Source organism: Salvelinus alpinus, chromosome 1 (assembly GCF_045679555.1).
Source record: "Salvelinus alpinus chromosome 1, SLU_Salpinus.1, whole genome shotgun sequence".
Lineage (NCBI taxonomy): Eukaryota > Metazoa > Chordata > Actinopteri > Salmoniformes > Salmonidae > Salvelinus > Salvelinus alpinus.
The window spans coordinates 69,094,631-69,110,353 of record NC_092086.1 but is presented as its reverse complement, the minus strand read 5'-3'; the positions used below and the strand labels follow the sequence as shown (position 1 = coordinate 69,110,353).

Below are 15,723 nucleotides of genomic sequence, written 5' to 3'. Positions count from 1 at the left end.
TCTGCTACATTGTCAGTGTGGTTTGCTTCAGTCTCAGTAAACACATGACAGTAACAGTAACTCACCTGAATTCATTGAGGCCATCCACCATGCGGCTGTAAGCCAGAGCCCTCTGACTGGCATCAGCTGATCGCCGGCTCATTTTCATGGCCTTGTAAATGAGAACAGAGGCATGTTTAGAGGCATGTACTTAGAGAGGGAGAAGATAGAGCAGGGACCCCCCCTGAGACTACACACACTGACAAGAACAGAGACTGGATACAGTGCCTTCAGAAAGTGTTCACACCCTTTTACTTTTTCCACAGTGTTGTGTTGCATAGTGGTATTAAAAATGATTTGTCCATTTTTGTCAACGATCTACACAAAAAAACGCTAATGTCAAAGTAGAAGAACAATTTTAACATTTGTAAAACATTTATGAAAAATAAAACATTAATATATCTTGATTAGATAAAAATTCATACAATTCATACATTAATACATGTTAGAATCACTTTTGGCAGCGATAACAGCTGTGAGTCTTTCTGGGTAAGTCTCGAAGAGCTTTCCACACCTGGATTGTGAAAGATTTGCCCATTATTCTTTCAAACATTATTTTTTTTGTTGATCATTGCTAGATAACTAGGTTTTGCCATAGATTTTCAAGCAGATTTAAGTCAAAACTGTAACTCGGCCACACAGGAAAATTCACTGTCTTCTTGGTAAGCGATTCCAGTATAGATTTGGCCTTGTGTTTTAGGGTATTGTCCTGTTGAAATGTGAATTAATCTCCCAGTGTCTGTTGGAAAGCAGACTGAACCCGGTTTTCCTCTTGGATTTTGCCTGTGAAAAACTCTCCAGTCCTTAACGATTACAAGCATACCCATAACATGATGCAGCCACCACTATGGATAGTGGTACTCAGTAATGTGTTGTATTGGATTTGCCCCACACACTTTGTATTCAGCACAAAAATAAAACTCTTTTAAAAAGTTACCATTTGCCTCAGCGGTTTCCTTCATCTCCGACAACTAAGTAAGGAAGGACGCCTGTATTTTTGTAGTGACTGGGTGTATTGATACGCCATCCAAAGTGTAATTAATCATTTCACTAGTCTCAATGGGATATTCAGTCTTATTTTGTTTTACCCATCTACCCATAGGTGCCCTTCTTTGCAAGGTGGGGTACAGATGGGTGGGGTACAGAGATGAGGCAGTCATTCAAAAATCATGTTAAAACTATTATTGCACATAGTCAGTCCCATGCAACTTATTACGTTAAGCACATTTTAGGCTTGTCATAACAAAGGGTCTGAATACTTAAGACTCAAGACATATCAGCTTTTTATTTTTGAATAATTTGTCAATTTCAAAAAACATAATTCCCCTTTGACATTATGGGGTATTGTGTGTAGGCCAGTGAGAAAAACTCACTTTAATCCATTTTAAAGTCAGACTGTGACAACAAAATGTGGGAAAAAGGGGTGTGAATACTTTCTGAAGGCACTGTAAAAAAAAAAACACATGGCGCTGACAGATCTAACAGAAGTCGAGATTTAACACAAGATGGTTTTTACTTTTCCATCTCAGGCCCACATACATTGTATATGTTTAACACACTGAGCAAGTCTGATTGAAAGCCTCCCCCTCTCCGTTCACAACATATCATTTTGTATATCTACCATCACTGTCAAATATGCCAGGGAGACTTCTCCACACACCGACAACAATATCTATGGGAGCAGCTCCTCACCTGTTCAATGGCACTTTTGAGTTTGTTCATGTGGCTCTCGAAGAGGGGGAAGTGGGAGAAGAAGAAGTCCTGGAACTTGCTGTTCTCCTCCTCGTCCTGGGAGAGGAGGAAGATGACGCCGATGGCTATCTTCTTCTTTCTCGCCACGCCCAAGCTAGGACCGCCGCTCTCGTCCGACATGTTAAAGCTCTCCTCCACAGACCTGGGGCAGGGGGGGAAAAAAACAGACATAATTTCTACGGGGGACACAGAGACATCGTGACTATGAAGTGAACGCCAGTATTCTTAACAGGCAAATGTCAAAGGAGAGAGGTAAATGATGCCTTGACATAAGATCTCAACCTGGAAAAGGGGGAGAACAATAGACTATAGTACTCACTCACTAATCAGGATAGATAGAACACCAAGAGTAGTTGATACTCTTCAACAGGGACAACTCCCAGAATAAACGATACGATGAAATACCTAAATGTAATTTGTAACTGGTCATGTACTATTAAGCCAACACCAGTGACAGTGCGTTTGGTGTCCTGTAATTGATAGGTGTAGATAGAATTCAGGGAGGGGCCAGTGGTCCCACACAGTATTATGATCCTCCAGTCCAGTCATTTGTATATACAGTAGCGATGCCTGCTGGAATTTGAGGAAGTCCTCAGGGGCTCCACTTCACATGGGCGTTCGAGAGGCCCTGGTGGGGGGTGGGGGGGGGACACCAGAAGGGGAATGTGTGTCATTGTGTTGAGCCGCTGTCTCACCATCTTGGGAAGACCCCGTTTTCCAGACTGGTGGTCTGGCTGCGGAGCCAGCGTCTCTGGTAGCTACTGGCCTGGCTGCTGGTGAGGGAGGAGCCCGGGGAGGGGAACGGAGTGATCAAGAGACTGCTCAGAGACGCTGTGGAGGGAGGGAGGCATGGATAGAGCGAGTAAGAGAAGAGGAATGACAGAGGGGAAAATGGGAGTAACAGAGAGCCATAGAAGTGTAGAGAGCAAAAGAGAGGAGTTGAGGAATGAGAAAGGAGAGAACAAAAGGAGAGAATAGAAGAGAGGGGGAGGGTAACAGAGAAAAGAGGGAGAGTGAGTCAGTCAGGAAGGTTACTCATACACAACAGAACAGGGGAAACTCACATAGCAGACATCTGCACTGCATTCGTTCAGCTTCCCACAGCCCTCCCTGATTATTACAGCATGGCTGGGACATTCAATATCACCTCACAGTCACAAGGAAAGCTGACCCAATACCAGGCACCACGTAGGCATAGATCAATGGAGGCATGCCAAATGTTTGTGATTGAGGACTAGGGAGGTGTATGGGTGTAGGAGAAGGGGAGCTTTTGTGTGTGTGTGTGTGTGTGTGTGTGTGTGTGTGTGTGTGGTAGAGGGGACCAAATTAGAACCTCATTTACTAGTACCAGGTTTTGGGAGGTGCTATATTTAAGCATCTGCCTGTGACGCGGGTGGTTGACAGAAAGTGAGATTCCTCTCATGCTGGCAATGCCAGGGCTGGGGGTCAGTTTCCACTGCACAAGATTTTCCAGCATCTCTCTCTCCTCCACACCCCCATGAAGGATGGCTACATGGTGGCAGTGGGGGTCAATGAATGGAAAAAAAGGGTGGCCGTTAACATCTGCGCCATGCCTCCATTAGAAAGGCCCTGGTCAAACGTAGTGCACTGTGTAGGGCACAGGGTGCCATTTGGGATGCAGCCGTGGTGACACTATCAATCCAGTTTGACCTTGAAGAGAAAGAAATGCTGTGTGGAGCTGACTGGTCTACAGCCGTGACCCAGAGGAATGTGGCTTCATCTAAACCCATTAGTTGTAAGAGCACTCTTGTTTAGAGATGGTTCAGCGAGAGAGGACACACCAGTGAGGTGAATCTAGTACTAAAACCAAGTAACCGAGGCGCAACATCTCAGAGAGACATATAAGGCTTCGGATCAGTGCAGGGTGTCTAGCAAGGCTAATCCTGGATTTAGTTAATAGGCATTACCTGATCTGGCGATTCCACTGTCTCTCTCGTCGTACAGGTTTCTGCCCGGCATATCCATGGGGTTACTGTGGCCTGCAGGAGAGAGAGAGAGGGAGAGAGAGAAGGGGAAAGACTGAGAAACAGACCAGGTCGACTCGGCCCACTGAGGAGCGCAAGCCGGGAGGGGTGCCAGTGCTTTACCCACCACCGCTCTCAAAGCAAGGGGCAACCTTCGCTACCACAGAACATTCATTTCCCAATGACCAAGTCCACCAATTACATACCGCCACAGTGCAAGACACTTGCTACAGGGCCCTCTACTAGGGTACTGTGGTTTGTGTTCACTCTAACCCCACTCTGTGTTGAAGCAGGTGCAGCAGCAGTAGCATCGGAGATACACAACAAACAACATGTACGTTCGCAGAGGTTAACCTCGGCGTGAACACAATAGGCTAAATGACAAAGGGAAAGTTCACGCCATAGTTTACGAGTGCAGAAAAATGTGGTGGCCAAGGCATTGTTTAGTGTGGTGCTGTTGATATGATTTACGGTCAAATCAACACAAGCTTTGCTGCAACGCGCCGTTGCCCCCCGCCCACCGTGGCCTGCACCTTATGAACATTCCACTATAGCATAGCTAGGGAGCAACATGCCGTGCCACCTAGCAGTGGCTTACAGAGGGTCACAAGGAGGCTATTTATACGTAAATCACCACAAGGGGAGAGGTTTCGGCGGTTCAGAGAAGGAGGGAGGAAAAGGAGGAGGGGGGATGGAGAGGTTATGGTTCAGAGGGTAGGAGGGAGTGAGGAAAGTGAGGGGTACAACAACCATAAAGCAGATATTGACCATGCCCCGTAATACACTTGCTGACACATGCGGCGTACGTACACATGCATGCAACTGCACACAAGCACATCGCAAACCTGAAAAGAAAGAGGCACTCTTGATGAGGCGGAGAGGGCCCTGCTCAGAGAAGGCCCGCCGCGGGCTGCAGAGCTGAGATAAACCTGCGCAGCACAAAACGAACAGGGAGAAGAGACAAAACAAAACCGGACATGAACCACTGTTAGTAGAGAAGCAGGAGGCCGACTACCATGTAGGCACTCTAACCCCGACGGAGACAGACAACCTGGAGCAGTCCGGGACCACAATGTGACCACAACGGAACCGCAACGTCCGTCGGATATATTTAGTTGCCACGGAGAGTAGTCGGTCAGGTGGACCAAGATCCCGCACAGAAAATACAACCTCACAGCGAAATACTTTTTAGAAAACATTCCGAAATTGTAGAGGAGAGTGTATTTTCTGTGGGGATGACAGAGAGAAAACAAGAGATGAATTTGCCAAAAGATCTGTGTTTGCATCATAAATCTCTAGAGGCACAGGCTCCAGTGGAGAACTCTTGGCAAATTCAAGTCAGCCTGTTTTAAACTGTCCTGAAATGGACGTTCAAGGAAAGGGAACAAACAGTTTGCCTGGAGAATACACATCAATTCAGGTAAAGTCAATTTACATGTGACACACGTAAAAAGAGAGCCAGTGTCTGATAAAGATTTGCAACACAGATCACATACAGTTAACTGCCCAAATAAAGGAAACACTTGAGGAAATGAGGGATACAAAGTATATTGAAAGCAGGTGCTTCCACACAATTGTGGTTCCTGAGTTAATTAAGCAATTAACATTCAAATCAGTCTTAGGGTAATGTATAAAAATGCCAAGTGGCCCATTCATTTTGGCTACCATAGAAGAAGAGTTCTCAGTGACTTTGAAAGAGGAGTCTCAAAGGAGCATAGGGGTTTTCAAGGGTGTGTCTGTGTCTCAAGTCACCAGATCGCAACCCAAGTTAACAGGTATGGGAGGTTCTGGCGCGGTGCCTGAGACTGTGTTTTCCATCGCCATCAACAAAACACCAAATTATGGAACTTCTTGTGGAAGAATGGTGTCGCATCCCTCCAATGGAGTTCCAGACACTTGTAGAATCTATGCCAAGGCGCAGTGAAGCTGTTCTGGCGGCTTGCGGTGGCCCAACGCCCTATTAAGACACTTCATGTTGGCGTTTCCTTTATTTTGGAAGTTAACTGTGTCTATGCATGGATAAAACGATAAACAAAGACATGATAGATAAACGGAGATAAACAAAACAGTGCTTCAGCACAACCAAAATAAAATAAAACCCATAGGTGTCGATATTAACAGTATACATCCATTCATGTGTGAGACATCGTAGGTGCCAGACCAGTCAGTTGTACTGTGGTTGTGGTTACCTATGTTCCCCAGTAGACCGTTGGCCACAGTGTTCTGATCCGGCCTCAGAGCGTTGGGGTCCTGACCGATGAACTCCAGGCTGTCTTGCAGTCTGCCAGGAGCACACAGACAATGGCACAGGTTCAAAGGGCATCAGTAGAAGAGATCGAGATAGATGGAGCAAGTATAGAAAAGAGGAGGAAGAGAAAGACAGGAGAGAGACAGATACATGAGGGAAGGTGGTAGTAGGGCTTACGTGTTAAGGCTGCCATAGACACTGCTCCCTGTTCGGGCTGTAAACACTTTACTCAACATCAGCTGATGGGGCGACCTGTGAACAGACAAGGGAGAAAGGGCGAGAAAAATAGGGGGGGGGGAGGATTCATGATGACTTAGTGCTCCTGACGTGTGATGTACAGTACCAATCAAAAGTTTGAACTCATTCAATGGTTTTCCTTTACTTTCACAAGTTTCTACATTGTAGAATAATATTGAGGACATGCCAAGAGTGTGCAAAGCTGTCATCAAGGCAAAGGGTGGTTACTTTGACGAATCTAAAATCTAAAATTTATTGTGATTTGTTTAAAACTTTTTGGGTTACTACATGATTCCATATGTGTTATTTGATAGTTATGTCTTCACTATTATTACACTATTCAATAATGACAACACATCAAGACAGCTGCTGTGTACATTTCTTAGAGCTCCAGTTCAAAGTGCTGTGGGACACAATCTCTCCCCCCCCGCCTGGATCTCACCGTATCTGATGGATTTTGAGTGTGGAGCCCTTGTAGCTCATGGCCACAGAGCCAAACATCATCTCCCCCAACATGTTGGCGTCAGAGGAGCACCGTGACCCCTGAGAGACAGGAGAGGAGAAGGGGAGAGAGGGAAAGGAGAACAGAGAGGGCAAGTAAATTGCATGGTTTTCTGCAGTCAAGACTGAAACATAATACATTGGATTGACATTAAAGTCTGAAAGACATTTATTTTTTGGTTGCCCAAACACTTTGATCACTTGCCCTCAAATGTAAATGAGCTATTCATGCAGAGAACCATATATTGCCTGCCTTTCACCAACACATAGGGGACAAATAAGAAATGATCCGTAAAACAATTCTCAGAGCAGGCTCAACTTGCATGACTGCCATAAATGGTCTGCCTTTCACTCAAATGGGGAGGAACCAGAAATATCAGTTGTAGGCTACTGGAAGTCGTTGCAGTTTGGTTATTTTCGCAATCACACACACCTTAGCCAAATACATTTAAAACTCAGTTTCATAATTCCTGACATTTAATCCTAGTAAAAATTCCCTATTTTAGGTCAGTTAGGATCACCACTTTATTTTAGGAATGTGAAATTTTATTTCTTTTATTTCTTTCATCACATCCCAGTGGGTCAGAAGTTTACATACACTCAATTAGTATTTGGTAGCATTGCCATTAAATTGTTTAACTTAGGTCAAACGTTTTGGGTAGCTGTCCACAAGCTTCCCACAATAAGTTGGGTGCAATTTGGCCCATTCCTCCTGACAGAGCTGGTGTAACTGAGTCAGGTTTGTAGGCCTCTTTGCTCGCACATGCTTTTTCAGTTCTGCCCACACAGTGGCTTTGGAGTGGCTTTGTGATGGCCACTCCAATACCTTGATTTTGTTGTCCTTAAGCCATTTACCACAACTTTGGAAGTATGCTTGGGGTCATTGTCCATTTGGAAGACCCATTACCGACCAAGCTTTAAATTCCTGACTGATGTCTTGAGATGTTGTTTCAATATATCCACATAATTTTCCTCCTCATGATGCCATCTATTTTGTGAAGTGCACCAGTGCCTTCTGCAGCAAAGCACCCCCACAACATGATGTTGCCACCACCATGCTTCAAACCGTAGTCTGGAGTTTTGATGGCGGTTTTGGAGCAGTGGCTTCTTCCTTGCTGAGCGGCCTTTCAGGTTATGTCGATATAGGACTCGTTTTACTATGAATATAGATACTTTTGTACCCGTTTCCTCCAGCATCTTCACAAGGTCCTTTGCTGTTGTTCTGGGATTGATTTGCACTTTTCGCACCAAAGTACGTTAATCTCTAGGAGACAGAACGCGTCTCCTTCCTGAGCGGTATGACGGCTGCGTACAGATGAACATGGTACCTTCAGACATTTGGAAATTGCTCCCAAGGATGAACCAGACTTGTGGAGGTCTAGTCAGAGGTCTTGGCTGATTTATTTTGATTTTCTCATGATGTCAAGCAAAGAGGCACTGAGTTTGAAGGTAGACCTTGAAATACATCCACAGGTACAACTCCAATTGACTCAAATGATGTCAATTAGCCTATCAGAAGCTTCTAAAGCCATGGCATAATTTTCTGGAATTTTCCAAGCCTTTTAAAGGCACAGACAACAGTGTATGTAAACTTCTGACCCACTGGAATTGTGATAGTGAATTATAAGTGAAATAATCTCTGTAAACAATTGTTGGAAAAATTACTTGTGTCATGCACAAAGTAGCTGTCCTAACCGACTTGCCAAAAATATAGTTTGTTAACAAGATATTTGTGGAGCGGTTGAAAAACTAGTTTTATTGACTCCAATCTAAGTGTATGTAAACTTCCGACTTCAACTGTATGTATGTATGTATGTATGTATATAAAAAACATATGTCCATGAGTGACTGTTCAGTTTACTTGCCTCAGGCAATAGGGAAACACTTTATGTCAAACTATTAGGGTTCAAGTCAGTGTCTTTTGATCATGAAATAGCTCTCAGTGGTATGCTTTGAGGAGCTGTGGCCCATCTATCCAAACAGCGTGTGAGGTGTCAGAGGGACCATTCTTAACCATAGAGATGTACTAGAGAGTTAAATCTCCTTTCCAATGGTGTTTCGCATGCCAAAACAGGCCTCGAGTCAAGTACGCCTCTCTGTCCAACAGTATGTTCTCACCTGGAAGCGCAGGCCCTGTTCCCTGGGTTCCCGGGGCTCGGAGGCGCAGGAGGAGGAGCTGTCTAGAGAGCTGGAGCTGCCCCCTGTAGGCCTCAGCTGGCAGCACTTCCCAAACACCTTCATCTGGGCCTCACTACTGCACATCTTCTGCTGGGGGAGGACCAAACAAATAATACATACATATACATATACATATATATATACATATACATATACATATATATATATATATACACACAAAATTATGTGGATACCTCTTCAAATTAGTAGATTTGGCAATTTCAGCCACACATGTTGCTGACGGGTGTATAAAATCAAGTCGTAAAATGTTTGCCCTGCTAGAAATGTAAGTGCTGTTATTGTGAAGTGGAAATGTCTAGGAACAACAACGGCTCAGCGGCAACATGGCAGGCCACACAAGCTCACAGAACGTGACCGCCGAGTGCTGAAGCGTGTAAAAAAAGAAAGAATCGCCTGTCCACGATTGCAACGCTCACTACCGAGTTCCAAATTGCCTCTGGAAGCAACGTCAGCACAATAACTGTTCGTCGGGAGCTTCATGAAATGGGGTTGCATGGCCGAGCAGCCGAACAAAAGCCTAAGATCACCATGCGCAAAGCCAAGCGTCGGCTGGAGTGGTGTAAAGTTCGTCGCCATTGGACTCTGGAGTAGTGGAAACGCATTCTCTGGAGTGATGAATCACGCATCACCATCTGGTAGTCCGATGGACGAATCTGGGTTGGCGGATGCCAGGAGAACGCTTCCTTCCTCAATGTCAACTGTAAAGTTTGGTGGAGGAATAATGGCTGTTTTTCATGGTTCAGGCCCCTTAGTTCCAGTGAAGGGAAATCTTAACGCTACAGCATACAATGACATTCCAGATGATTCTGTGCTTCCAACTTTGTGGCAACAGTTTAAGGAAGGCATTTTCCTGCTTCAGCATGACAATGCTCCTTTGCACAAAGCGAGGGCCATAAAGAATGGTTTGTCGATATCAGTGTGAAAGAACATGACTGGCCTGCACAGAGACCTGACCTCAAACACTTTTGGGATGAATTGGAACGCAGACTGCGAGCCAGGCCTAATCGCCCAACATCAGTGCCTGACCTCACTAATGTTCTTGTGGCTAAATGGAAGCAAGTCCCCGCAGCAATGCTCCAACATCTAGTGGAAAGCTTTCCAAGAAAAGTGGAGGCTGTTATAGCCGCAAAGGTTGGGACCAACTCCATATTAATGGCCATGATTTTAGAATGAGATGTTTGAGCAGGTGTCCACATACTTTTGGTCATGTAATGTATGTAGTAGTATTGTAGAATAAAATAAGGCCCTGGTCCTTTGAGTTTCTCGCATACACCCCCCCCCCCCCCCAAAAACAACACTAGTATTTGTCATGGCCTTTCACATAAATAAGAAGCATACTGCCTGTCTTAGGTTTGATGAGCTTCTGACTGATCTTTAAACATAAACGCTGGATATCTTTTGCACAGAGGGCACATTTATAGGAATTGTCTGACAGTATAATTACACATATACACACCCGGATGGAATTCAATAGTTTAGCGGTACAATCGTTCCCCCCAAAAATATGCACGTAGAGCGACAAAAATGTTCTTCTGTTCATGTTTGAATGATTGATGTTTATAGACATACATTGCTTAAATAATGATAATAACAAATACAGTGCATTGAGGAATTTCCTAAGAAACCAAAGTGTTAGTGACGTTAAATGTAAATAAAAAAAATAAAGAATCAAGCCTTTATCAAAGCTTTATCTCGTATTTCTACGCAAACACAACCAACAAAGAGGCTTTCTGTATCTCACGAAATGAGATTGATGTCAGAGCATTCAAAGTTATTTCTGTTCGTCTTAAATCCATACAGATTAAAACACAAATCTTATCCCCCCCCATGTGATGTGACTTAATTTGTCAGCAGAGAATGGCACCCTATTATACTGGACTGCGTGTGTTGCTTTGCTTTAGTAATGGCTCACATCAAACAAATGTCTCGCCACACCCTGATAGAGTACACAAAGGCTTGGTACATGTGAGTGCCTGTCATATGACTTCCTCAGGAACTCGTGAGCTGGAGCTGCAACCGCACTCTTGCTCTCCCTCCCTCCCTCCCCCTCTCTCTTGCTCCCCCTCCCTCTCTGCAGCACCCACTCCCTCCCCCTCTCGCACTCACTCACTGCTCACCCTCTTTCTAGCTTGTACAACCTCGTTACTCCCCCTCCCTCCCTCTCTAGCTCTCAAGCTAACTCACTCAAACTTGCTCTCCACCTCTCTAGGGAGAAACAATATCCTCAGGCAAAAAACCATCATGTGACAGGGGTCACACAGGAGCAAACTAAACCTTAATCATGCTGCAGAATGCATTGAATGGCAATGACTAACATAGTACCCACACTTGTTGCATAGACAGGCCTAGCTAATTGTGGCCATTATCCAATAAACTCATATTGCTTTTTATTACAAACATTTACAATAGGTTGTTAAAGTAAATACACATGTTCTATTTGGACACAAGGGTGATACAGGTCAAGCAGTTGGGGTGTTGTCAACACCAAAGTACATTGCAGCAACCCATGACAGCGCAATGCCAAAAGGGCTGAAGATGTGTGATAGAGACTCAGACTGGTCATGTGAGTCTGGAGGAATGTTTACACATCGGTGGCGGGTGTCAGTTGATATTATTATTATTGGAGATAAGAGGTCCAGTTCAAACCGGTCAAGCCCTCTCTAATACAGCCACAGGAGCTTTAGACAGCATTACCCATTTCCCCCACACTATGGTGTACAGCCTCATAAAACATCTTCCCCAGACAAGACAGACACATCGCCCCCCATATCCCTCACCAAAGTGTCACTCACCGAGGCAGGGGCTTCCTCTGCACTCCTCTTTTTGGCACTGGAGTCGAAGAGGACATTTCTCCCCCGTCGCTCACAGTCTTGGTACACTATCAATCTGATCTGGCTAGGGTCCAGCTGTGGGGATGACCAGCTAGAGAAAGAGAGAGAGATGGGGGGGGGGGGGACAAGCATGAAGCATATGAGCATGCTGGCACTACTAGCAATAAATGTAGACCTGTTACTCAAACTATCAAACTGACTCACAAAATATCAGCAGCACGTAAAGACAGACATTCCTTAGTCAGACCTGTCTTCACCCAGTCAGAATACCAGAACCAAGCAGAGGTCCATAATGGCCCAGGTAAACTCCATCAAATAAAGGATAAATTATAATAAAAAAGTAAAACAGTTTCACAGTGATGGACTGACAGTTGGTTAATAAGTCCTCTTAAGCGGTCAGCCCTTTCGGTCGGTGGGCATGCCCGTCGTGCCATTGCGGCCATTCCTCCCCTCATTCTGCCGCCTCCCTGATGGGGAGCAGAGACAGCTATGGCCACCCCCCAGCCTCCACCACAGGGCCTGTTTGGTTTGGAGGGCCGAAAAAAAAAAGTGATGGACAGAGACGAAACAGAGGAGGATTTTTCTCAAATCTGAGGGATGGGAAGCAGGGAGTGGATAGGCCTATTTCTAGCTGTTTATTGGAGAGTCTGTGAGGGGTCCTCTTAAATGCCACTGTTTTGAGGGGGGGTGAGGGAGCTTAGCTGTCCTAACTCCCTGTCAATACCATTAGTCACAGCCCACTGGTATTTGTGTTCTCTGCATTACTGTGGTCCTTCAGGGCCAGGGATGTGTACTGGTCTGGGCTAAGTGCGTGTGTGTGACATGCTGTTTACCAAAACACTGGTGTCAGTCACAGTATAACCTACATACCTCATTCACTTGGGGGGGGGGGGGGGGGGGGGGTTAGTTCTTAAGCCTCTAATCTAAAGGAACTTTTAATCAAGTTATCCATTGCTCATCTCAAGTCATTTGATAATTTATATCGTTGGTATTAGGGGCTTGGGTGGTACACTATATATACAGTGGGGAGAACAAGTATTTGATACACTGCCGATTTTGCAGGTTTTCCTACTTACAAAGCATGTAGAGGTCTGTCATTTTTATCATAGGTACACTTCAACTGTGAGAGACGGAATCTAAAACAAAAATCCAGAAAATCACATTGTATGATTTTTAAGTAATTAATTAGCATTTTATTGCATGACATAAGTATTTGATACATCAGAAAAGCAGAACTTAATATTTAGTACAGAAACCTTTGTTTGCAATTACAGAGATCATACGTTTCCTGTAGTTCTTGACCAGGTTTGCACACACTGCAGCAGGGATTTTGGCCCACTCCTCCATACAGACCTTCTCCAGATCCTTCAGGTTTCGGGGCTGTCGCTGGGCAATACGGACTTTCAGCTCCCTCCAAAGATTTTCTATTGGGTTCAGGTCTGGAGACTGGCTAGGCCACTCCGGGACCTTGAGATGCTTCTTACGGAGCCACTCCTTAGTTGCCCTGGCTGTGTGTTGCGGGTCGTTGTCATGCTGGAAGACCCAGCCACGACCCATCTTCAATGCTCTTACTGAGGGAAGGAGGTTGTTGGCCAAGATCTCGCGATACATGGCCCCATCCATCCTCCCCTCAATACGGTGCAGTCGTCCTGTCCCCTTTGCAGAAAAGCATCCCCAAAGAATGATGTTTCCACCTCCATGCTTCACGATTGGGATGGTGTTCTTGGGGCTGTACTCATCCTTCTTCTTCCTCCAAACACGGCGAGTGGAGTTTAGACCAAAAAGCTCTATTTTTGTCTCATCAGACCACATGACCTTCACCCATTCCTCCTCTGGATCATCCAGATGGTCATTGGCAAACTTCAGACGGGCCTGGACATGCGCTGGCTTGAGCAGGGGGACCTTGCGTGCGCTACAGTATTTTAATCCATGACGGCGTAATGTGTTACTAATGGTTTTCTTTGAGACTGTGGTCCCAGCTCTCTTCAGGTCATTGACCAGGTCCTGCCGTGTAGTTCTGGGCTGATCCCTCACCTTCCTCATGATCATTGATGCCCCACGAGGTGAGATCTTGCATGGAGCCCCAGACCGAGGGTGATTGACCGTCATCTTGAACTTCTTCCATTTTCTAATAATTGCGCCAACAGTTGTTGCCTTCTCACCAAGCTGCTTGCCTATTGTCCTGTAGCCCATCCCAGCCTTGTGCAGGTCTACAATTTTATCCCTGATGTCCTTACACAGCTTTCTGGTCTTGGCCATTGTGGAGAGGTTGGAGTCTGTTTGATTGAGTGTGTGGACAGGTGTCTTTTATACAGGTAATGAGTTCAAACAGGTGCAGTTAATACAGGTAATGAGTGGAGAACAGGAGGGCTTCTTAAAGTAAAACTAACAGGTCTGTGAGAGCCGGAATTCTTACTGGTTGGTAGGTGATCAAATACTTATGTCATGCAATAAAATGCAAATTAATTACTTAAAAATCATACAATGTGATTTTCTGGATTTTTGTTTTAGATTCCGCCTCTCACAGTTGAAGTGTACCTATGATAAAAATGACAGACCTCTACATGCTTTGTAAGTAGGAAAACCTGCAAAATCGGCAGTGTATCAAATACTTGTTCTCCCCACTGTATATATATATATATATATACACACACAAAACACACACCGCATACCGGGGTATTTGGAAAAAGCCAATGGATGTTTTTTCAACACCGTCAAAATTATTTCTTTGAAGTTTAATACAATTGAATATTTACAGATACTTTTTAAGTAAATACTTGCAGTCAACTTGTGCAGTACCTCAGAAGATAAAGAAGATAGTGTTCTTCATTTCACCTGTCACCATTTTTTATTAGAAGGCTTACCTGCAGTCCCCAGGTAAGTCCTCACGTGGTGTTTGTTTACAAGCACACGACGAAAGACCGGAGCCTTGTTTGTCACCCACTGTTGTGCTGCATGCGCCAGGTGATCTAGTTACAGTATGGAATTCACAACTAAATGTTTGCCAGCCAGGTATCATATTACTATTAAGTTAACGGTCTAAAATATGCCAAATTTTCCGCAGTTGTGCATTTGGTTTGCTAATTTAGTAGCTAGTTAGCTATCTAGCTAAGTGGTTAGCTACAGTACTTCCAAAATCAAGCTTTGCTTGGTAACAGCAGAGAATCCGCTCCTGGACCAAGAGCCTTGCTGTTTAATATTTGTTTTGTATGTGCAGCTAACTTTGAGTAGTATTTTTTTGTTACTTGTATAGTTTAGGTCAGAAACTATACAATGTTAGCAATGCCTTTGTTTGAATTTAGTTAGCATTCTTTACGGGATTTTACATGTACTTGTTAGCATTGATAACCTTCGGATTAGAGCCTCGGTGGGGTTGAAAACAGTGTCCCTTGTGTTCAACGCCAATATTACCGAATATCCCAGTGTGGTACAAGGTTGGTAGGAAAGTATGACACTGGATACTGCCCAAGCCTAGCTCGTATGACATTGGCCGAACATAACGTCTATCATTGAAATAGATTCATTATCGGTGTCCTCACAATAATTGCTACGTCCGAGTACAATATTCCCTTTATGTGCCCATCAAACCTTCACTCAATGACAGCACTAATCGAGTAGGTCGGGTAAACGAAAAACAACATTCAAGAAAAGAAACCTTGAAAGTGAATGAGGTGATGGTACACGAATCCTATAAAGTAATCATCCTTGGACTCATTCATGGAGTGCAAAAGTTGTCCATTTTGAAAGCAAGGCCTACCCTGGCGAGAATCAGCATTCCATGGCAGGCCAAGAATACTCCCCTACCCATTGCAGAGCATAGGAAAGAGCAGACTAGTCAAACTTACTGTGCCTTTGTCCTAAATGGCACCCTATTCGCTACATAGGGCACTACTTGTTCCACAGGGTTATGGTCAAAAGTAGTGCACTATAT

The 15,723-nt window shown here is 44.6% G+C and overlaps 1 protein-coding gene across 5 annotated transcripts in view; it reads right to left on the bottom strand.

Annotated features, from left to right (window-relative positions):
- The window catches only part of LOC139584139 (folliculin-interacting protein 1-like), a 33,759-nt gene that overhangs the window by 7,905 nt on the left and 10,131 nt on the right, over positions 1 to 15,723 (bottom strand). For 3 of the 5 annotated variants that reach the window (XM_071415696.1, XM_071415664.1, XM_071415677.1), the window contains exons 2-11: positions 11,754 to 11,883; positions 8,881 to 9,030; positions 6,704 to 6,804; positions 6,202 to 6,276; positions 5,966 to 6,057; positions 4,622 to 4,705; positions 3,720 to 3,791; positions 2,487 to 2,622; positions 1,732 to 1,933; positions 66 to 151 (exon numbers count right to left, since the gene is read on the bottom strand). In XM_071415696.1, the coding sequence (XP_071271797.1) occupies positions 66 to 151; positions 1,732 to 1,933; positions 2,487 to 2,622; positions 3,720 to 3,791; positions 4,622 to 4,705; positions 5,966 to 6,057; positions 6,202 to 6,276; positions 6,704 to 6,804; positions 8,881 to 9,024 (992 nt within the window). In that variant the 5' untranslated portion in view covers positions 9,025 to 9,030; positions 11,754 to 11,883. The remainder of the gene's footprint in view (positions 1 to 65; positions 152 to 1,731; positions 1,934 to 2,486; positions 2,623 to 3,719; positions 3,792 to 4,621; positions 4,706 to 5,965; positions 6,058 to 6,201; positions 6,277 to 6,703; positions 6,805 to 8,880; positions 9,031 to 11,753; positions 11,884 to 15,723) is intronic. The other 2 variants (XM_071415671.1, XM_071415687.1) reach the window with 2 other exon arrangements.